This window comes from Mustela nivalis (assembly GCF_964662115.1).
Source record: "Mustela nivalis genome assembly, chromosome: 3".
NCBI lineage: Eukaryota > Metazoa > Chordata > Mammalia > Carnivora > Mustelidae > Mustela > Mustela nivalis.
The window spans coordinates 114,460,382-114,480,670 of NC_139022.1; the positions used below are offsets into that span (position 1 = coordinate 114,460,382).

General features: G+C 35.8%; 1 protein-coding gene across 1 annotated transcript in view; it reads left to right on the plus strand.

Annotated features, from left to right (window-relative positions):
* FBN2 (fibrillin 2) overlaps positions 1-20,289 on the plus strand; it is a 247,924-nt gene that overhangs the window by 64,277 nt on the left and 163,358 nt on the right. The window contains exon 6 of the mRNA XM_082723375.1: positions 7,383-7,580. Within this exon, the coding sequence (XP_082579501.1) occupies positions 7,383-7,580 (198 nt within the window). The remainder of the gene's footprint in view (positions 1-7,382; positions 7,581-20,289) is intronic.

The following is a 20,289-nucleotide window of genomic DNA, read 5'->3' on the forward strand; positions in this document are numbered from 1 at the left end:
CTCTAATCAGTTATGACAATGTAAATTTCCATCACAAGGCAAGTGGTCACTATTGCAAGAGGGTGTTTTTCAGTGCCCTCAGTGGTGCCTGACTGTGTGTATGAAAAAGACTCAAAGTTTGTTTTGTTCTTAAAAATTCAGGTTTGCTTTACTTAAATACAACTTTCAAAATCCTGCTTATTCCCTGAGCTTTTTAAAAATACATTTTTAATTGCAGTGAAATACGGATAACATGGAATTAACCACTGTAAATAATTTTTCAGAATAGAGTTCAGTGGTATTAGTATCTTCACATTGTCATGGAACCATTATCACATCCCATGAATTTTTTTCATCTTGTTGAACTGAAACTCCATACCTCTTAGTCATAAACTCCCTATTTTCCTTTCCCCCTATCCCTTGACAGTTACCATTCTACTTTTTGTTCCAATAAATTTGATTCCTTTAGATGCCTCATGTGTGTGAAATCATAAAATAATTTTCCTTTTGTAACTGGCTAATTTCACTCCAAATAATGTACTCAGGGTTCATCTGAGCTGTAGAATGTGCCAAATTTCCTAGCTTTTTAGATCTGAATGGTATTCTAGTGTATGTGTTCTGTTTGTTTATTCATCTGTCAATGGGCACTATGGTTGCATCAACTCTTGACTATTTGAATAATCCTGCATGAACCTGGATATCTAGATATTTCTTCACGTCCCTGCTTTCAGTTCCTTAGGGCATAGTCCTTGGACTTTTAAATCCAATTTATAGATATCTCTACTCTGTTAATTGAGAAGATTTTAGTAGTCACTTTAAAAGGCCTTTAATAATATTTGGTTCCAATTTAATATTTAATGAAACACCTCCATATCTTTTAAACTGCCTTTTTATATTAAATGCATGTAATTTTTTAAGTACTTCACTGGTATGACTTAAATACCTTTGCAGATACTCAAATAACTCTGTTGGAGCTAATTAAAAACTAAATATATAAATAAACTTTTAAATTTATAAGTTCACTTAAATGGTCCAGTTCTGTATATAAGCATAGTCACATTTTAAGATGGAAAAAGCCATCATTCTGTACTGTATGTTGGCTACTAGAATTTAAATTTAAAAAAAAATCATTCTAAATAGATCACTTAATTATTTATTTTAAATTGTGGTTACAAAACAGTCTGATAGAATGGGGCTAAAGCTGTTAAACATTATAGGTACATAATTTTTTCACAGATTCTTTAAAGTAACAATGTTAATATAATGGTTTTGATTCCTTTAAACATTTCTGTACTTCATTCTAAAAATTTCTGAGGTTGATAGTTGCTTTTCCATCAAGGAAGATAATTATTCTCTCAATTAAAGTTGAGTTTATTTAACGATGAATATTTGGTCAGCATGAAGTCTGCATCTGCAGACATTCAGGGCAGATTGTATTGAAACTAAGGAAACTGTTGGAAACTAAGGAAACCATCCCATTAAGTTTTGGGGTTGCCTTCTCTGCGTGGTCCAGTTATATCTGTGATCAAAGATTTTTAGTTGGCAAACCAACTCAGTTCTCAGAACCATGATAGGATGCGCTAAAAAAAAATGTTATTTGTAATTGCTTTGTCAAAAACTCCTTTACTGGTGGCATCTGGTAGCTCAGTTGGTTAAACATCTGCCTTAGGTTCTGGTCATGATCTCAGGGTCCTGGGATCCAGTTCCCTGCTTGGCTGGGGAGCCTGCTTCTCCTTCTCCCTCTGCTGCTCTGCCTGCTTGTGTCTCTCTCTCTCTCTCTCTGTCAAATAAATAAGTAAAATATTTTAAAAAATCAAAAAACAAAAAACCTCCATCACTACAAGGAGATGGTCCCCTAGCCAGGATTGTTAGACTGGCTATGTACAGTCTATACTTCTTTGTGACCCTCACTTATATCTGCAGCTCCCACACAGTGTGATCACTTGACTGCATGTTGCAATTCTTTGGTTTCTGAGAATGGAAATGCCTTCTTGCCTAACTTCAAGTGCTGTGTGACTTGATGGGAATTTCTACATATTTTCCCATACTTTCTAGAACCAGGCAAATCTTTGTATACTAACGTGGGTTTGGATGAAATTCAGTGGATTCTGGGCATCTTATGGCATTGCTGGACAAGCAATTATAGTAGAAAAGTCTTTAAGAGGGCCATCCACTGCACAGCTCCAGAAGATGACATTGACATTACAGCATGTGTGGTTATCCTCCTTCAGTTATGCAGCGTGCTGTCTCCTCCCTTCTACTGGCAGTTAAACGACTGATCCTGCAGTCACACAGGCAGCTGATGTATTGCTGTCCCTGTGGCTTTTTCCCTTGTCATGTGAAGCCTCCTGGACACCCTTAGTCCCCTGATCTTACTGCTTTCTCCCGCTTCTTACTTTATCAGTCCTCCTTTTTCTCACTTCCTGTTCATCCAGCATAGATTCCATAGTCTGTAATTTAAAATCTGTGTAACAATCCTCTGAACTCCCTTGCCATTCTGATTTTTTTTTTCCCAAATCTGACAAATAAACTCTAACCCTAATGAATCCAACCTCTGAGTGAGACTCTCAGCTGCCTCGGGGTGCTGGGAAAAGTCCTCAGGTAGGCGGATAGGTCCCACTACTAGTCCATCTTGGTCCTCTGCCTTAGAGAAGCCCTAAATGTCACCTGGACATCCACTGGGTTCTCATGTCAGTTCCCTCACTTGGGCTCTGCAGTGCTATCTCAGCCCCAAGTATCTGAATCCACAGCTGACCTCCACTTCCTGTTTCACAAAGAAAATAGAAGGTGTGGGAGAGGACACTGCTCGCTGTCCATTTACTCTATGCCCTTCTTTCTCAGGCTACAAGAGAAGTGCTTTTCTTCTTTCTTCGCATTCTGGTTTCACTCTCAGGCTGACTTCTCAGGAATCTTATACTAGAGATTATTACTATTTTTGGTACTTATAAGCCTTCCCTTTCAACTAGGTCATTCCCTTTGGCTTTTATAAAAGTGTGTCTTCCATCAAACAAAAGCAAACATTAAAATTTTTAAAAAATAAGCAAAAAAATAAATGACAAAAACAAGAAATTCCTCTCCTTCAGTCCCACATCCTCTACCAGACCTGTTTCTGTTATTACCTTCTGGAAACCTTCAGAGGTTATCAGTTTGTTTGTACAACAGTAATGGTCAGTTTGGTTTTCTAGCACTGTTTAGCATCTTAAGAGGACTTGTGAAATTATATCAGAATTTCCAAACATACTCAATTGCATTTATTTAAAGTAGAATGGTAGCATAGACTATAATAAAAAAGAAAATATTAGCAAGGATGTGAAGGAATTGGTACCTCATTCATTGCTGATAGGAATTTGAATGGTGAAGCTACTTTGGAAATACTTTTCGGCAGTTTCTGAAGAAGTTAAACATAAGTTCACTATACAACCCAGCAGATGGGCACTAATTGGTTAGCAAATGTGTTGTATCCATACAGTGGAATGCTAGACAGCAGTAAAAAGGATTGAAATACTGACCCATACAATAGCATGAATATTCCTCAAGAACATTATGCTAAGTCAAAGAAGCCAGGCAGAAAAGACCATATGTTACATGATTCCATTTGTGTGCATTGTCCAGAAAAGCCAAATTGATAGTGACAGAATAGTGGTTGTCTGAGTCTAGAAGTGGGCACGAGGGATTTTTGGGGGTGATGCAAATACTCTAAAATTACGCTGTGATAGACGCACAATTCAATAAATTTACATGTACATTTAAAACAGGTATATATATTTTATATTCATGATACCATAATGAAGTTGTTGGGAAAAAAACCAGCAAGCAGCCAGTTGTTGATGAGTTTTCTGATTGCACCAGCTGTTTAACATGAATAAAAGTGGAACTGTAAAAAACAAGTTAAGATGTTATATTGCATCACTATGTTCATATCCTTTAGGTAAATCCCTTAGTAGTACAATTGCTGGGTCAAAGGGTAGCTCTATTTTTAACTTTTTGAGGAACCTCCGTACTCCCGTACTGTTTTCCAGAGTGGCTGCACCATTCCCACCAGCAGTGTAAGAGAGTTCCCCTTCTTCTGCATCCTCACCAACATCTGCTGTTTCTTGACTTGACTTGTTAATTTTAGTCATTCTGACTTAGCATTTGCAAGGACATGGATGGAACTAGAGGGTATTATGCTAAGTGAAATAAATCAGTCAAGGAAAGACAATTATTATATGATTTCACTCATGTGGCATTTAAGAAACAAAACATATGGGGAGAAGGGAGGGAAAAATAAAACAAGACTAAATCAGAGAGGCAGACCAACCATAAGAGACTTAGTGCTAGGAAACAAACTGAGGGTTGCTGAAGGGGAGGTAGGTATGGAATGGGGTAGCTGGATGATGGGCAGTAAGGAGTGCATGTGATAAAATGAGTACTGGGTGTTATATGCAACTGATGAATCACTAAACCCTACCTCTGAAACTAATAAAAAAATATACTATATTGTACTTCAATATTAGAAAATCAAAATAAAACTATTTTTGTTTCACAGGCTAATTTTTAACGTTTTTTGGTCATGTAGTAGTGAGAAAAGTATCTGCTTCCAACATTCTGGCTCCAACATACCCAAATGATAAGCAGTTCTTTCCTTTTATACTTTGCTAATACACTGTGAGGATGTCCTTGACTACAAATGGGTGGTGTGGTATATGATAATATTTTTACCCACACTGAAATCTTGATGACAAGAATGGATGGTCAGTAACATGCAATTCTTTTAGGGCTCTTTGGCCATAATTAAAATGCTAGCCAAGTTTGGGACAGGATGTTTTAATCTGATCAAGATATTTACATCCCCTTTCACTGACTTGTTCATATTTTGCAAGATAGTAATTCTTGAATAAGTAGGTAATGCTGTAATTTTGCATTTTAAACTAATCTGTTGCCTACCAGAAAGCCAAGGAGACTGATAAAAGAAAATTGATTCAGCACAGTTTGTAAGGAGGCAAATACTGTATAGACAAAAGAAAGAAGAACTGGTAAACTCTTTTCCCAGGAACAGAAGTCTATGGTTGGCTTAATTAGAGCCTTCAACGTGAAAGGTCACTTCAGAGGACAAACAGCTATTCTCATCCCGATATTCTCCATCTCCAAAGAGAGCAGACTGAGAGGACATGATTTTAAGAAGGTGGTGTAGTTAGCTGAAGGAACAAATTTCCTGACAAGGTGGTTTACTTAAGGATGGGATTATGAGGGAGGATTTGGAGGCTTCTCTTTGGGCACCCTAAAAGTGTGTAGAATGTGAACATAGCTATGTATGCAAGAATTACAGAAAAATAAGTGTTTTATATTTTTTTGAAAAACATATTTTTCCCACTTGTTCAGAACTTGATTTAATTTATTGCGAGCCTAATATTTATTTAAAACAGCAAAATAGATAGGTTGTGTGAAAGACAATAGATAGGTTTAAAAAATATACAATCTGGCAGTTTGTGTGTGGGAAGCATGCTTGTTTATAAGGTTGACATATCTACACATATACTGCAAAGATTGTCTTTTTCAAAAACGTGATTTGCAGCCAGCACATCTGTTGTTCTTATGTAAGGGATTAAAATGAGCTATTTTTGTCGAAGTTCAGCTGCAAAGTGACAGAGTGTTAAACCAGCTTGCTAAAAATGTTACCTATTTTAGGGTGGGTTTTTTTTTTTTTTTCTGTATGTTAAACTTTGAAAATATTCTTTTGCTCTATGTGAGAGAGCCTTATTCTTTGTTTAAAAAAAAAATAAGTTTCATGTGGTTTTAAATTTTGTTTTTGTTACATGATAGCATTTAGATGATATCAAAGTTCTTCTAGCTTAACATTTTGAATGTTAAATCCTATCCAAGTTTGCTTTTTTCCCAGTACATTTTTCATAAAAATCTTACCAACATTATTGACTCTGCTTTCTTTGAATGTGAGATTGTTTTGTTCTTGGAAATCTGAAATAAACTTGTTCTGGCTTTCCTCTTCAAAAGGAATTATGTCATTTGCATGAGGGCTTATCAGGAAATCCTGACTATCATCTTACAGTCCCAAGAGTTAATGAACTGTATTCACACAGTCTCTGGGAAGGGGTTGGCGCGGGGGAGGAGGAGACACTTTTCACATATTTCTGTTGTAATTTTAAAACAAATGTGAGTTGTTTTATTAATCAGTCTTCATGAAACTGACCATTCTCTGATTTCCTGTGTCTGAAAACAGCAACAACAGCACTCAATTAAAAACTGTTCGGTTAAGTCTGTTCTGCTTAAAAGAGTAGACACTGATCATCTAAAAGGTTCACTGTAGAAAATTATAAGAGAAAGAGGGCCAGAGCCAGAATGCCTAGCTTTCAAGTTACCTGGAGTCTAGATCAGTTCTTCTTAATCTTGAATGTGTGTATGAATCTCCTGAATATTGCGTTGAAGTGGAGTTCTAGTTCAGTTAGTCCAGGATGGGGCCTGAGTCTTAACACCTCCCCAGTGAGGAATATATTGCTGGTCTGTGGATCACACTTGAGATGCAGCAGTCCCAATAGATCATCTTTAATATCCATAGAAGTCTGCCTATTTAGCATTTGCTGATGTTTTCATCAGTTGGACAATGGTAAAGTCTTTTATAGTACAGAGATTATATAATAATAACTTACCTAGAAAGAATCCGTGGGAGTGGGTCTTATTGCCACAGTCTTCCTAGAGTCTTCCTGAACTACACGCCAAACTAAACAGACTGACACGGACACAAAAATCAATTTGTTAGGACTTAATGTTTACAGATATACTAGACTGCTCAGATATATTTGTGATATGGAAGGGTATACTATTATTGGTTCTCTTCTGATTTTCCAATCTCATGTCCATGCAGTCAGGAAAGAAAATCTTGGCTAGGTAAAGAGGGAGTCTGGCGAGCAGGTGCCAGCAGTGTTCAGGTGACAGATGTCAGTGAGAGAAGACTGCTGGATGTTCGTTGGCTGGGGCTTGGGGTCAGAGAGGAGGATACACTTCTCTCCCCCACACTGTGTAGAATGGCAGGCCTAGCATGGCCAGACCTTCCAACTTTGCAAGAAAAGCCAGAAATAGAAATTTCATGTGAAATTTCCCAATTTAAAAATGTTGGCTACTAATTTAAATTCTTTCAGAACATGATTCAGGCCAAGAAAACACATCTGTGTCCCAGACACAGCCCTTGAGCCACCCGTTAACAATGTCCGTACTAAAGTGCATTGAAGTCTCCTAATGCAGTCCTCATGATTGAAAAATTAGGAATTTTCAAAATGAAACTTTCCAGCCTTTTGTCTTTAGATACTTGAGTCAGAAGAAATCGCCTCTGTTTTATGTATTTGGAGCTACTGGTGTAAGATGGGTACGTGGTCATAAAACCTGTCTTTCTGTCTTCTTTCACATTCCAGATTACAGGACAGGCCCTTGTTTCACTCAGGTCAACAACCAGATGTGCCAAGGGCAGCTGACAGGCATTGTCTGCACTAAGACTCTGTGCTGTGCCACCATTGGACGGGCCTGGGGCCACCCCTGTGAGATGTGTCCTGCCCAGCCTCAGCCCTGCAGACGGGGCTTTATCCCCAACATCCGCACTGGAGCTTGCCAAGGTGAGTTCGCCATCCACCTGTGTGTGCAGACTTACTATGCGTGGGTCTCCTTTCGCTGCCACTGATACCTCTTAACCATTCAAACTCTTGCCATTGCCAAGAGGGGCCTCATTTTTGAGCCTGACTAGAGATGACCTGGATATTAGCCACTTTATGAATAATCATTTTTCAGGTCTTGACATAAATGGAGAAGAGAGGAGATACTATTGAAAACTGGGGAAACTTTTTTTAAAAAATGATTAAAATAGCTCATATAATCAGAGGACAAACCACTCCCAGATCTTGATCCAGGAGGCACTACACTCTCCTTACCAGAGTCCCTCAAACTATACACATGAGAATACCCAGGAAAATGTTTTTCTCTTTCTTGTATTCTTATTCAAGATACAGGCTCAGGAAATGGGGAGAAGAGAACTGCCACTGTCCTGCATTGTTATTAATCGCGTCTGTAGAGGCAAAGTGTAAACTCTGTCCTTGGGTGCAGTTATTGAGGAGTTTGTATCCTGTTGGTTACAGACTGGTCTCCCAGCAATCTTTGCAACCACGTCCTGTTGTATATTTTATATATCAGGGCTAGATTTGGGCCGGAGGATGTTACAGTAGAAGACACCAACCCACGTAGTCCAAAAAAATGGTTGAATTTTTACTGGATTATCATTTTAATTAATTTTAGGCCACCACAATTATTACCCTTTTTTGGCCACTTCTCTGATATCATATCGTGCTGTACCTATCATGTATATTAAACCCATTTTTAGAGTTTGAAATAGCTCAGTCATAAGTTCTCTCATGGCAGTAGGATCACAGGAAAATGGAAAATGACTTTTTTTTTTTTTTTTTAAAGATTTAGTTTATTTATTTGACAGAGAGAGATCACAAGTAGGCAGAGAGGCAGGCAGAGAGAGGGAAGAAAGCAGGCTCCCCGCTGAGCAGAGAGCCTGATGTGAGGCTCAATTCCAGGACCCTGAGACCATGACCTGAGCCAAAGGCAGAGTCTTAACCCACTGAGCCATGCAGGCACCCCAGAAAATGACTTGTATTATTCAGAGAAATGATATTCATATTTGAGACATGAAGAGTTGGGTTAGTTACCATGAAATCATATACAGAGCTAAATTCCTGAGGTCTTTCAAATTGATGTTAGTGACCAGTACAACAGGCTCAGATGTCATCTACCCAACCCCTATAAATGGCATATTGCAGAAAGCCAGTCCGTCATCCTAAAACCCAAATGAAAGTTCGAGTTTGGGAAGCCTGTATGTAGCTTCAGTTCAATGAACAATGATCATTTAGGTGCTCTGCATAATTTGGTAAACATATCTCTGACAAGTGGTCTCTACAGATTTTGGTTAGTTTTGTGATTTTGTAAAGGTTAAAGTTAAAAACTGGTCTTTCTCTTCCAATAAGAACTATAGGGATACCCAGGGATGAACCTACACGTTAGCTGTAGATTTAGAATGGTTTTGTGTCTTCTCTCTTAGTTTATTATCTGTCACTGGTCAGACCTAATATGGAGACCATGTAAATGTCATTTTCAGTCTGCTGTTTTTGGGGTGCCTGGGTGGCTCAGTTGGTTAAGCATCTGCCTTCCACTCAGGTCATACTCTGGGAGTCTGGGCGTAAGCCCCACATTGGGCTCCTTGCTCTGTGGGGCCTCTGCTTCTCCCTTTCCCCTCACTGGGTAAATTCTTGTGCTGTCTCTCTCAAGTAAATAAGTAAAATCTTTAAGATAATAATAATAATAATAATAATAATAATAATAATAATAATAAAGTTGTTTTCTATGGGTAATAAAATTCTCTATCTTTGATAGAACTACCAGTCTGATTTTATCGAATTTCTGATAAATTAATTTTTAAAAGAAGATATACCATACACTATGTAGTGTTCACCATACTTTATATATTTCCTAGATTAGATATAGAATAAATAAATAGTGAAATTTATAAAATTCTATAGATTCCTATTAAAGAGAAAATACTGTATAGATCTAGAGGAATGCTGACTGGATTTACTAAGGTAGTACTTCCTGTGTATTGTACAGCATGTATCCCTTCCCAATATACTTGCTCATTTGTTGTCTTTATTGCTTTTATTTTCCCTCCAGCAAAAGTGTAAGATTCATTAGGTCATAAATCTCTTTTATTCATTAATGTCTCTGAGGCATCTGGAAGAGTGCATAACATATGGTAGATACTCAGTAACTATCTTTGAATTAATAAATGGGATTAAGATTAATATACTTCCAAAAACCACCATTTTGTAAAAATAGTGCAGTTGAGAAAAGCTATTACCTTCAGCCAGAACATTCCAGATTACTGACTCTCCTCATCTTCTACATCTGCACTTAGGCTTTTTATTCTTTACCTCTATATTTTGTCAGAGAGGCCTAGTTTTTCTGGACACACTTATTAAATGTAGAATCTGATCTCAAATTTCTCAAATACCCTTCAGGATTTAGTAATGTCTAAAGGCTTATTTATTTGATTGTGTTTATGCAGTGAAGATAAGTTTTCAGTTCTATTAGCCTAAAAATATAATGGATAAATACAGCAACAGGAGCAAAATGAAACTTGCCACATGGTTAAAATATCTGGAAAAGCAAGTTTAAAAAGTTCTGCTTTATTTCAAAATCATGGCAAAGTCAGAAGCCTCTCAATTAAATACTAATCCTCAGTTCAGCTATTTTAAGACTGCATCTTAATGTGATTTCATTTTCCTTTTAAATTTGTAGACTGTTGCCCAAATGCTCTGCCAAGTTGATTTGGAAGATACATGGCATGAAAAAAATAACATAAACCACGATACATATGTGTCATACTTTATAAAATATAGTGATCTTTTTTGTCATATAATTGAAAATTTTGTTGAGTTAAAAATAAATTTCAGATACATAGAAGATGACAGCAAATAGCTTAATATTGGTTCTAAAATGTGGTTCCTATTAGCCAAGAGAGGACATTTCTGAAGTTCTAAACATAATGTTATTCTGTAGTTGCTGCAGTTAGTGAATTACCTTATTTCTGGCTTCAGAGGACATGAAATATGATCTTGTAATAAACAGAATAACTTCATATATAGATTTTCATAAAGTTTATATAGACTCCTATTAAAGAGAAAATACTATATAGAGCCACTAGATTATTACTAAGTAGATTTACTAGGGTAATACTTCTTGGTTATTTGATAGCACGTATCACTTTCTGATACACTTGATTCTATATTGTCTTTATTGCTTTTACTTAACTCCAGCTAGACTGTGGGATCCATTAGATCATAAATCTATTTTTATGATGATACTTAAGTTGATACTTAAATGAAATTTAAGATAATACTTAAAACAAATTAAGCTGTGAAAAGAGACCAGTACATATTCTGTATGTAACTGTTGCCATGATGTCTTTCTGGACCGAAGTGAACATTGTCAGAGAGGTGCACATTCCTGTGGTGCTTGGCTGCTTGGTCTTAACGATTCATGGCTCCTTGGGTGCTGCGAGCCATTTCTGTTCTACCTCTTTTGCCCAAGACTAACTCACATTTAGTTCTGTCCTCTTCGTTTTATTAATATCCGAAGTTCAGTAATACAGGCCATAAAATTTAATCTGTCATAACACAAGTGAATTAAAGGTTTAAAAAGCAGTGTTAACTCCTTTGTGAATAATATATACAAACTTTATGTCACAGACTGCCATATGCATTTTTTGTATTATTTTCTTGTAGTTTCTTATCCTCTTTTAATCTGTATAATCTTCATGAATCTCCTCTAATTGAAAGGATATTTTATTTAATATTAAGTCTTGACTTTGAGTCTTTCAGATTTTTCAAACACATAGGGTCATCTAAAATTTTTAAAAATATATTAAAATTTGCAGTTACTAATTTGTTATTTGAGTTTTAGGAATTAGTCTTTTAAACTATCCCAACCATTTCTCAAACTGAAAAGATGGCAGATGAAATTTGCTCATTACATTGCATCTTTCTCTTTATCTTAGACAATAGTAGTGGACTGATGCTGAGCCTCTGTTCTAGTTCATGCAACTTGAAAAGCACAAAAATCAGACTTACACGGCAGAGTCAGAACCTAGCTAGGACACAGGACCAGGACAGAAGTAAAGAAAGTAAAGATGTAAAGAAACAGGAAGTACAGACCCTAAATCAGTCCCTGCCAAACCAGTGCTGCTGTGTGTTCTTTTCAAATGATTACAGTATTCAGCAATATCTAATTCATTTACTCAGGTTGTGCATGAATAATGTAGAGAAATTTGAACCTTCCCTGAACCCACGCAGGCATGGGTTGTTCCTCAATCGTAGGTTAGAAGGAAGATGCCCTCAGTAGAAAGTTATTCCTAGACCTTCTGTATAGCCCAAAATGGAAAGGAGATTTGGTTCATTTGATTAGTGTAAATTATTAAAGACACATTTATCTGCACTGTCTACATCGATCTAGTTAACTGGATCATTATAAAGTTTAAATTCCATTCATACTGTGAGAAAACAAGCCATTCCTATACAATCCAGAAAATTCACTTAAAACTTAATTAATTATAGAAACTCTCTCTTTTTTTTAATAATGTTTGGGTGGTATATGTGTATATTGTGTATTATATCTTAATGAAGATGATATTACTTGAAAGACACATTATACACAGTGAAACTTCAATGAGGTAAGCACAGGGCTATTCCTATATACTGCTGCACTTAACTTTACAAACAGACATCTTAATAAAAGAAGATGTGATTTGAGCAATAGTTCATACACAATGTAGTTTCGGTGAGATAAGTAGTATAGCTCTTCCCATATGCTTCTGCACATGTTTACAAATACTTATTATAACTTAATGACAGATGATGTTATTTGAAAGACAAAATATAGGCGTGCCTGAGGGGCTCAGTCGGTTAAGCAGCTGCCTTCAGCTTAGGTCATGATCCCAGGGTGCTAGGATCAAGCCCCATTTCAGGCTCTCTGCTCAGTGGGGAGTCTGCTTCTCCCTCTGCTGCTCCCCCTGCTTGTGCACTCACATACTCTCTCTCTCTCTCTTTCTCTGACAAATAAAATCTTTAAAAATAGAAAAAGAAATTATTCATAGTGTAGTTTCATTTAGTTAAGAACAAGCCCTTTCCCATACATTTCTTTTTTTTTTTAAGCTTTTATTTGAATTCATGTTATCATCCAGTGTAATATTAAAGTATGATTCAATACTTCCACATGGTACCTAGTACTCATCACAACTCTTTTTATTTTTTATCATAACTCTTATATAAAGATAGAATATTTTTCTAACTAAAGAAAACAACAATAAAGAATAGAAAACAAGATCTTCTAAAATAAAATTCTGCTCCCCCCAGTTGAAAGCAGTGATGAACACTTGGAACTGTTGGGAAGTCGTTGGGACAGGGAGAGTCTTCTGAGTATTCACTCCAAGTATCAGGATTCTGAAAGGCTCCTCCGAGGCTGTGGATGTCCTTTTGGAAAGGCAGAGAATGGCCCTGAGTGAGAGAGGTCTACTGCGGATCCTCAGCGGAAGTTGAAACCACGGGCGAGCATCTTCGAGAGTGTGTATCTGAAAGAGCAGAGTAGAGGGACCCACCCCTACCTGAAAAAGTGGTAGAGAGTTTGGTGAGCAGGTACCAGCAAATACTTGGGATAGAAATTTCTTTCAAACCAACTTGTTTCTTCCTGGGCTCTCCCCACTTTTGCTTCAGCAGGAGATGGCCCCATTTAAAGATGAGTAATAAAGGAAAAAGGTCTACATGTCACAACTGGAACAAAGAGAAAAATATTTGGAAGAGGCAAGTGAACATGCTTCAAGGAAGAATTACCCAAATGAACACAAGATTTATACACTTCTTCCTTAGCTTCAGGAAAAGAAGAGCAGTATGGTCTTGCTTTAAAAATGTGCTCAATGTATGGGGCGCCTGGGTGGCTCAGTGGGTTAAAGCCTCTGCCTTCGGCTCAGGTCATGATCCCAGAGTCCTGGGATCGAGCCCCACATCGGGCTCTCTGCTTAGCAGGGAGCCTGCTTCCTCCTCTCTCTCTCTGCCTGCCTCTCTGCCTACTTGTGATCAGTGTCTGTTGAATAAACAAATAAAATCTTTAAAAAATGTGCTCAATGTAGAGTTAAAAGAATTTAGTAAAAACAATCAGAGATAAAAAGTGGGTTGGCAGTACTCAGAAACTGCAGAAGGATTTGAGATGTTACCTAAAGCAAATGATACATATACATATACATACATAAATAAAACTGAAAAAATATCAATGACAAAAGATCACAAATCATAATGTCAGAGAACAGTAATTAGGCAATGATTATAAAAAAAAATCTGATACACAGTGAAATCAGACTAAACAAAGCTGTGGAAAGGAACTGAAGAAGAGTCTTAGAGGAAAAAAATGGAAGGATTTTCTAAAATGGATAAAAGCATCAGCCTGCAGATTGAGAGGCACAAGACTTCAATAAGAATAGGGGATAAATGGAATCCCATGGGCAAAATAAAACAGAATATACAAGGACTTTTCTTTTTTTAAAGGAAGTGCCACTGAGTCTGAGACTTCTCTAGAACAACTTATATAGACTGGAAAAGAGTGTGGCAGTGTTTGCAGACTCCGGAGGTCATGACCTCTGCTTGATTTGACATATTATTAAATGAAATTATTTTGGTTGCTCTGTAGAATGTCAGTTATAGGGGGATCCAGAGTAGAAGCAAGGACTCCACTTAGAAGGTTTCTTTAGTAGTCAGGTGACATATGATGGAGGGTGAGACCAGAATAAGGGCAGAGGGAAGATATGAGGCATATTCAGGGAAGGAACGCTTGTTACTGATTGAACAAGTCAGACAAGTAAAAGGGAGATGGTGAATTTATCTCCTGTGAGGTGAGGAAAACTGAGACAAAGAAGCATGCTCTGTTCTTTTTATTCTAAGCACAGAGTTCTACAGGTAGTAACTTACTAATACTTGCTTGTTGAATTGAGCACTTAGCTTTTGAATTTTGTGAATACATGAATAGGTATTCTGGGTGAATGAAACCATGTTGAATAGTTGCCCAAATACCCCATACTTCTCAGATTACAGGTGGAGACAGACCAGTTCTTCAGTTGCTATTCGTAATGGCTGACATTAGTTTTCATAGAAATGCAAATAATTTGTGAATATCTGTGGCGTATAGGAATGAGAACTTACATATTAAAAATGGATCTAATTTGGTTCAGCAAAGTTTAAAAAAATGTGCTATTAAATGTATAGTAATAGGAATCAGTCCTTAGTTCCCTTAGATATAAATTAAATGGAACTGTCTTTGTATGCCTATAGCACTGCATGTATTTTTCCAAATTTTAATGTGAACAAAAAATAATATGCTAACTTACATAATCAGCTTAATCTTTTAGGGCAAGTTTATTTAAAGAAGTTGGAGAATAGTGAACTACATAAACTACAAGTACCATTACCTTGTTACATTACTTATAACCTTAATAGACACAAACTGAAGGGATTGTGTAATGTTTAAGTTTCAAACAATTTATCTGAATTCTAAACCTGAAACTAATTACACTGTTTGTTAACTAATTGGAATTTAAACAAATATTTGAGGGAAAAAAGAAAGATTTAGCCTTATTCTTAAAATCCTTATATGTGATTTGAAGTTTTTCAGCATTTAGAGAAATAGTTTGTGCTTGAAATGAAGGAATGAACAGAAACACATCCTTATGACCAAGACAGTGGAAAAAACTCTTCAGACATTAGTAATTGCTTATGCTAGCACTTTGAAAATGAAGAAAATCTTGCATAGTTTGAAGGTCTGAGGCTTGCTTTTTTTTGTTTGTATAGAGAGCACTTGTGTATGTTTTTAGGTTCAAGTTGATTATTTCTACAAGATTTCTATAAAATTTTTCTTTTTTCTTTAAATAATTAACTCGATCTACCTAAAAGAAATTAATTCTGTATGGCTGTGTAGTCTAGGATACTTCAAAAATAAAGATTTTATTTTTCCTTCTAGGAAAATACTTTTTAGGCAATTACAAAATAAGCCCCATAAAGTTGGTTTGCTTTTTCCTTTGAAAAATTACTGAATCTACTATGTAGTCAAAGATTTTATGAATAGTATTAAGGGATTTATAAGATTGGCCTCATTTTTCAGCTTATATCATGATATTCTTGCTCTGATTTATCTGCCAGGAAAAGAGGTTTCTAGGGATGTTTTATACCACACTGTAATGAGGGTGGAAATGTAGTACATTTTAAAATATAATGCAGTTTGAAATGCTCTGAATTAAACAGATCAGTATATAAATTTCTTGTAACGTATTTCGTTCTAGCTGGTTCTTGTTTAGATCAGATACCCTTTAATAAGACAATGAAATCTACTTTAATTTCTGTATAAAATATTTTGGGCTATTGCAATTTCTTATAGATAGGTAAAGTGAGGCAGAAATACTGAAGATGCCAAGCTTTTTTGCAGGCTTAAATTCTCTAATTTACATACTCTAAGATGCAGCAAACTTGTGGACTTATCAAAAAATAATGGGGTAAATCAATATATACTGACTTAGAGATATATCCACAAAATAATTTTAATGAAAAAAAGGCAAGATGCAGAACAGCACGGACTGTGATCTTATTCTTGTTATACATAAACAGGCTGATGTTCTGAATGTGTTTGTGAGTATAAGTGGCAAAGAACAGACTGCTAAGTTACATCAGTGGTAACTTTAACTTTCTCTTTTCTGTATCTTGAAGGTTATTACAATGAGCTTATAGTATTTTGTAGTTAAAGATAGTAAGTATGTTATCCTGTCAATTTTAATAGATAACAAATTTACATAAGATTATGTTTTCATGTACCATGTTTCTCATACCACTATACTGAATTACAGAGTATTACCTTTTACAGAGGGAAATTAAGGAGAATATAAATGGGTATAAAATGATGGGTTCAAAAACTCTAAATCGAAAGTATTCTAGTTGGTTAGCTATATTTTGTTTGTTTTTTTATTTTATTTTATTTTATTTTATTTTATTTTATTTTATTTAACTTTTTATTTTTTATAAACATATATTTTTATCCCCAGGGGTACAGGTCTGTGAATCACTAGGTTTACTAGAGCGTATCATGCTTAGCGAAATAAGTCAAGCAGAGAAAGACAACTATCATATGATCTCCCTGATATGAGGAAGTGGTGATGCAACATGGAGGCTTAAGTGGGTAGGAGAAGAATAAATGAAACAAGATGGGATTGGGAGGGAGACAAACCATAAATGACTCTATTTTGTTTGTTTTTAAAGATTTTACTTATTTATGTGAGAGAGAGAGAGAGAGAGTGAGACAGAGAGCGCATAAGCAGGGGAAGGAGCAGAGGAAGAGGAAGAAGCAGACTTCCCACTGAACAGCAGCACATTGTGGGGCTTGATCCCAGGACCTTGGGATCACCATCTGAACCAAAAGCACACGCTTAACCGACTGAGCCACCCAAGTGTCCCAATATATGTTTTTTTTTTTTGTACAGGCTTTTTGTCAAGTTGGGGAAGTTTATTGAGATTTTTAAAATCATGACCGAGTGTTGAATTTTGTCACTTCCCTTTTTCACGTTATAATATGGTCATGTGCTTTCTCTTTCTTGGTCAACATGTTAATATAATGCATTATACTGATTGAATGTTGAAGCAACCTTTAATTCCTGGGATTAACTTCACTTGGTCATGATGTATTAATTTTTTTATGTATTGCTGAAGTTGCCTTCCAAAAAATTTTTGTGTGTCTATTCCAAAAATATATTATTGTGTTTTTTGGTTTTTGTTTTTTTTCTTGAAATATATTTGTCTAGCTTTAGGGTCAGGGTAATGCTAACCAAATAAAATTGGTAGACTAGTGTCCCCTGTTGTCTTTTTCCACAAGAATTTTTGTTCATGGATGCCTGGGTGGCTGAGGCAGTTAAGTTTCTGCCTTGGGTTCAGGTCATGATCTCAGGCTAGTGGGATCAAGCCCCATGTCAGGCTTTCTGCTCAGTGGGGGACTGCTTCTCCCTCTCAGTCTCCCTGTGCCTGCCACTCCTCCTACTTGGGCACTCTCTCTCTGTGTCAAGTAAATAAATGAAATCTTTTTTTTTTAATAATTTTATTTATCTTACTACTTACTTCTTTTAAGTATTTGAAAGGATTTAGCAGTAAAGCCACCTAGACCTAAAGTTTTCTTCGTGCAAAGATATTCAAGTATGAATTAAATTAACTTTAACAGATGTAGGTCTGTTCAGATGATCTGTTCTTGAGTTATCTAAATCATTGAATTTAGTGCCATAAAGTTGTTCATATTATTTCCTTTGATCCTTCTAATCTCTGTGGAATTTGTATTGCTGTGTCCACTTTTATTCCTTACTATTCATCATTCATTTCTTCTCTCCTTTTCTTTATCAGTCTTAACAGATCTAGTTTTACTTGTATTTCCAGAGAGCCAGGTTTTGTAGTGATTGATGATCTCTGTTTGACAGTTGTTCTATTTTATTATTATTGTTGTTATTATTTTCTTGTTTCTGTCTACTTTAGATTTAATACGCTCTTCTTAACATTTCTTTATTTAACAACTTAGGTAACCAATTTTAGATGTTCTTTTTGTAAAATAAGCATTTTAATGTTACATATTTATCTCTAAGCACCACTCTAGCTGGGTCCTACCAATCTTGATATGTTCTGTTCTCATTTTTCATGTGATTTTTTTCTTTGAACCATGGATTATTTCAGAGTATATTATTTAAATTCCAAATATTGGAGGATATTCCAGGTGTTTATTATTCATTTCTAGTTTAGCTCTGTTGTGTTTAGAGAACACACTATGTATGATTTGTAATTTTTTTATGTTTAATGAGCCTTTTTTATGGCCTCAGAATATAGTCTGTCATGGTAAAATATCCCATTTGCTCTTGAAAATGGCGTGTATCCTGCTAAAGTTGCATGGGTCTATACATGTCAACTAGGATAAGATGGTTGAAAGTATAATTTAAGTCTTATGTATCCTTGCTGATTTTCAGTCTAATTGATCTGTCAGTTACTAAGGAATATGGAAATGTCCAACTATAATTGTAGATTTGTCTCTTTCTTTTCTCAGTTCTGTCACTTTTTGTTCTGGGTGCTTAATATTTTAAAAATCAGCATATACACATTGTACATTATTGTGTCCTCTTAATGGATCGACCCCTTTGTCATTATGAAATATCCATCTATATCCCTGGTAATGGTTCTTGTTCTGATGACTACCTTGTATAATATTAACTTAGCCACTTCAGCTTTCTGTTGATTTAAGTACATGATACATCTTTTTTTATTATTAATTATTTTTATTAAAATATAGTATTTGCCCGAGGGGTACAGGTTTGTGAATGAATCATCTGAAGAGCACTCACCATATCACATACGCTCCCCAATGTCCATAACCCAACCACCCTCTCCACACACACCCTTCCCCAGCAACCCTCAGTTTATTTTGTAAGATTAAGAGTCTCTTATGGTTTATCTCCCTTCCAATCCCATCTTAAGTACATGATACATCTTTTCATCTTTTTCTTTTTGAGCTATCTCTGTCAAAGTGAGTATCTTTTAAGCAATATACAATTACATCTTTTAAAAAAAATCAGTTGTGGGGGCACCTGGTTGGCTCAGTTGGTTAAACGACTGCCTTCGGCTCCAGTCATGATTCCAGGGTCCTGGGATCAAGCCCCACATCAAGCTCCCTGCTCAGCAGGGGTCCTGCTTCTTCCTCTCCTGCTGCTGCTTCCCCTGCCTCTGCTTTCCTGCTCTCTCTCTGTCGAACAAAAAACAAAATCTTTAAAAATAAATAAATAAGAAATCATGGAAATCTCAGGCTCTTTAATGGAATTATTAATACTGTTTATAGTTCCTATGATTATCAGTATTATTGATTTTTAAATCTGTATCTTAGCATTTTTTGTCTTTTTGTCCCATCTATTCTTTATTCCTCTTTGCCTCCCTCTTTTAGAGGGAGTATATTTTAGTATTTCATTTTATCTCTCATAATTGGATCACTAGCTCCACCTCTTTAACATTATAAAATCTTAGCGTTATGTTAAATGACAAAATTTAGTGATCATATTTACATATATAACTTAATATAGTCTGTATTCAAATAATAATATGCCACTCACTTACAATGTTATAATGTAATAATTTTACAACAGTATTCTTCTGTCCCCCTTTAATCCTTTAGCTATTGTGGTTATCCTATTTACTTCTTTGCATTTTATAATCTTCAAAATATATTACTATTATTTTGCTATTGCTCTTTTCAATAGCCAGTTATCTTCAAGTTTATTTGAAAATAGGTCTTTTAAGTTTATCAGCATGTTTACTGTTTTCAGAGCTTTTTGGTTTTTGTATAGACCATAATTTGCATCTCATAATTTCATCTTACTAAAAGAAGAACAACTTTTTTTTTTTTTTTTAAGTAGGCTGGAGCCCAGCATAGGGCTTGAAGTCACGAACCTGAGATCAACACCTGAGCTGAGATCACTAGTTGGATGCTTATCCCATTATGCCACCCAAGTGCCCCTCCTGCTAAAGAACTTCTTTTAACATTTCTTGTAGACCCTTAATTTTTATTTGTCTGAAAATATTTATTACTGTTGCTTGGATTTCATTTGTCAATATTAAGATTTTTGGTTCCTAAATGGATAAAACTGATAGCTTAAGGATATGGAAGATAATTACC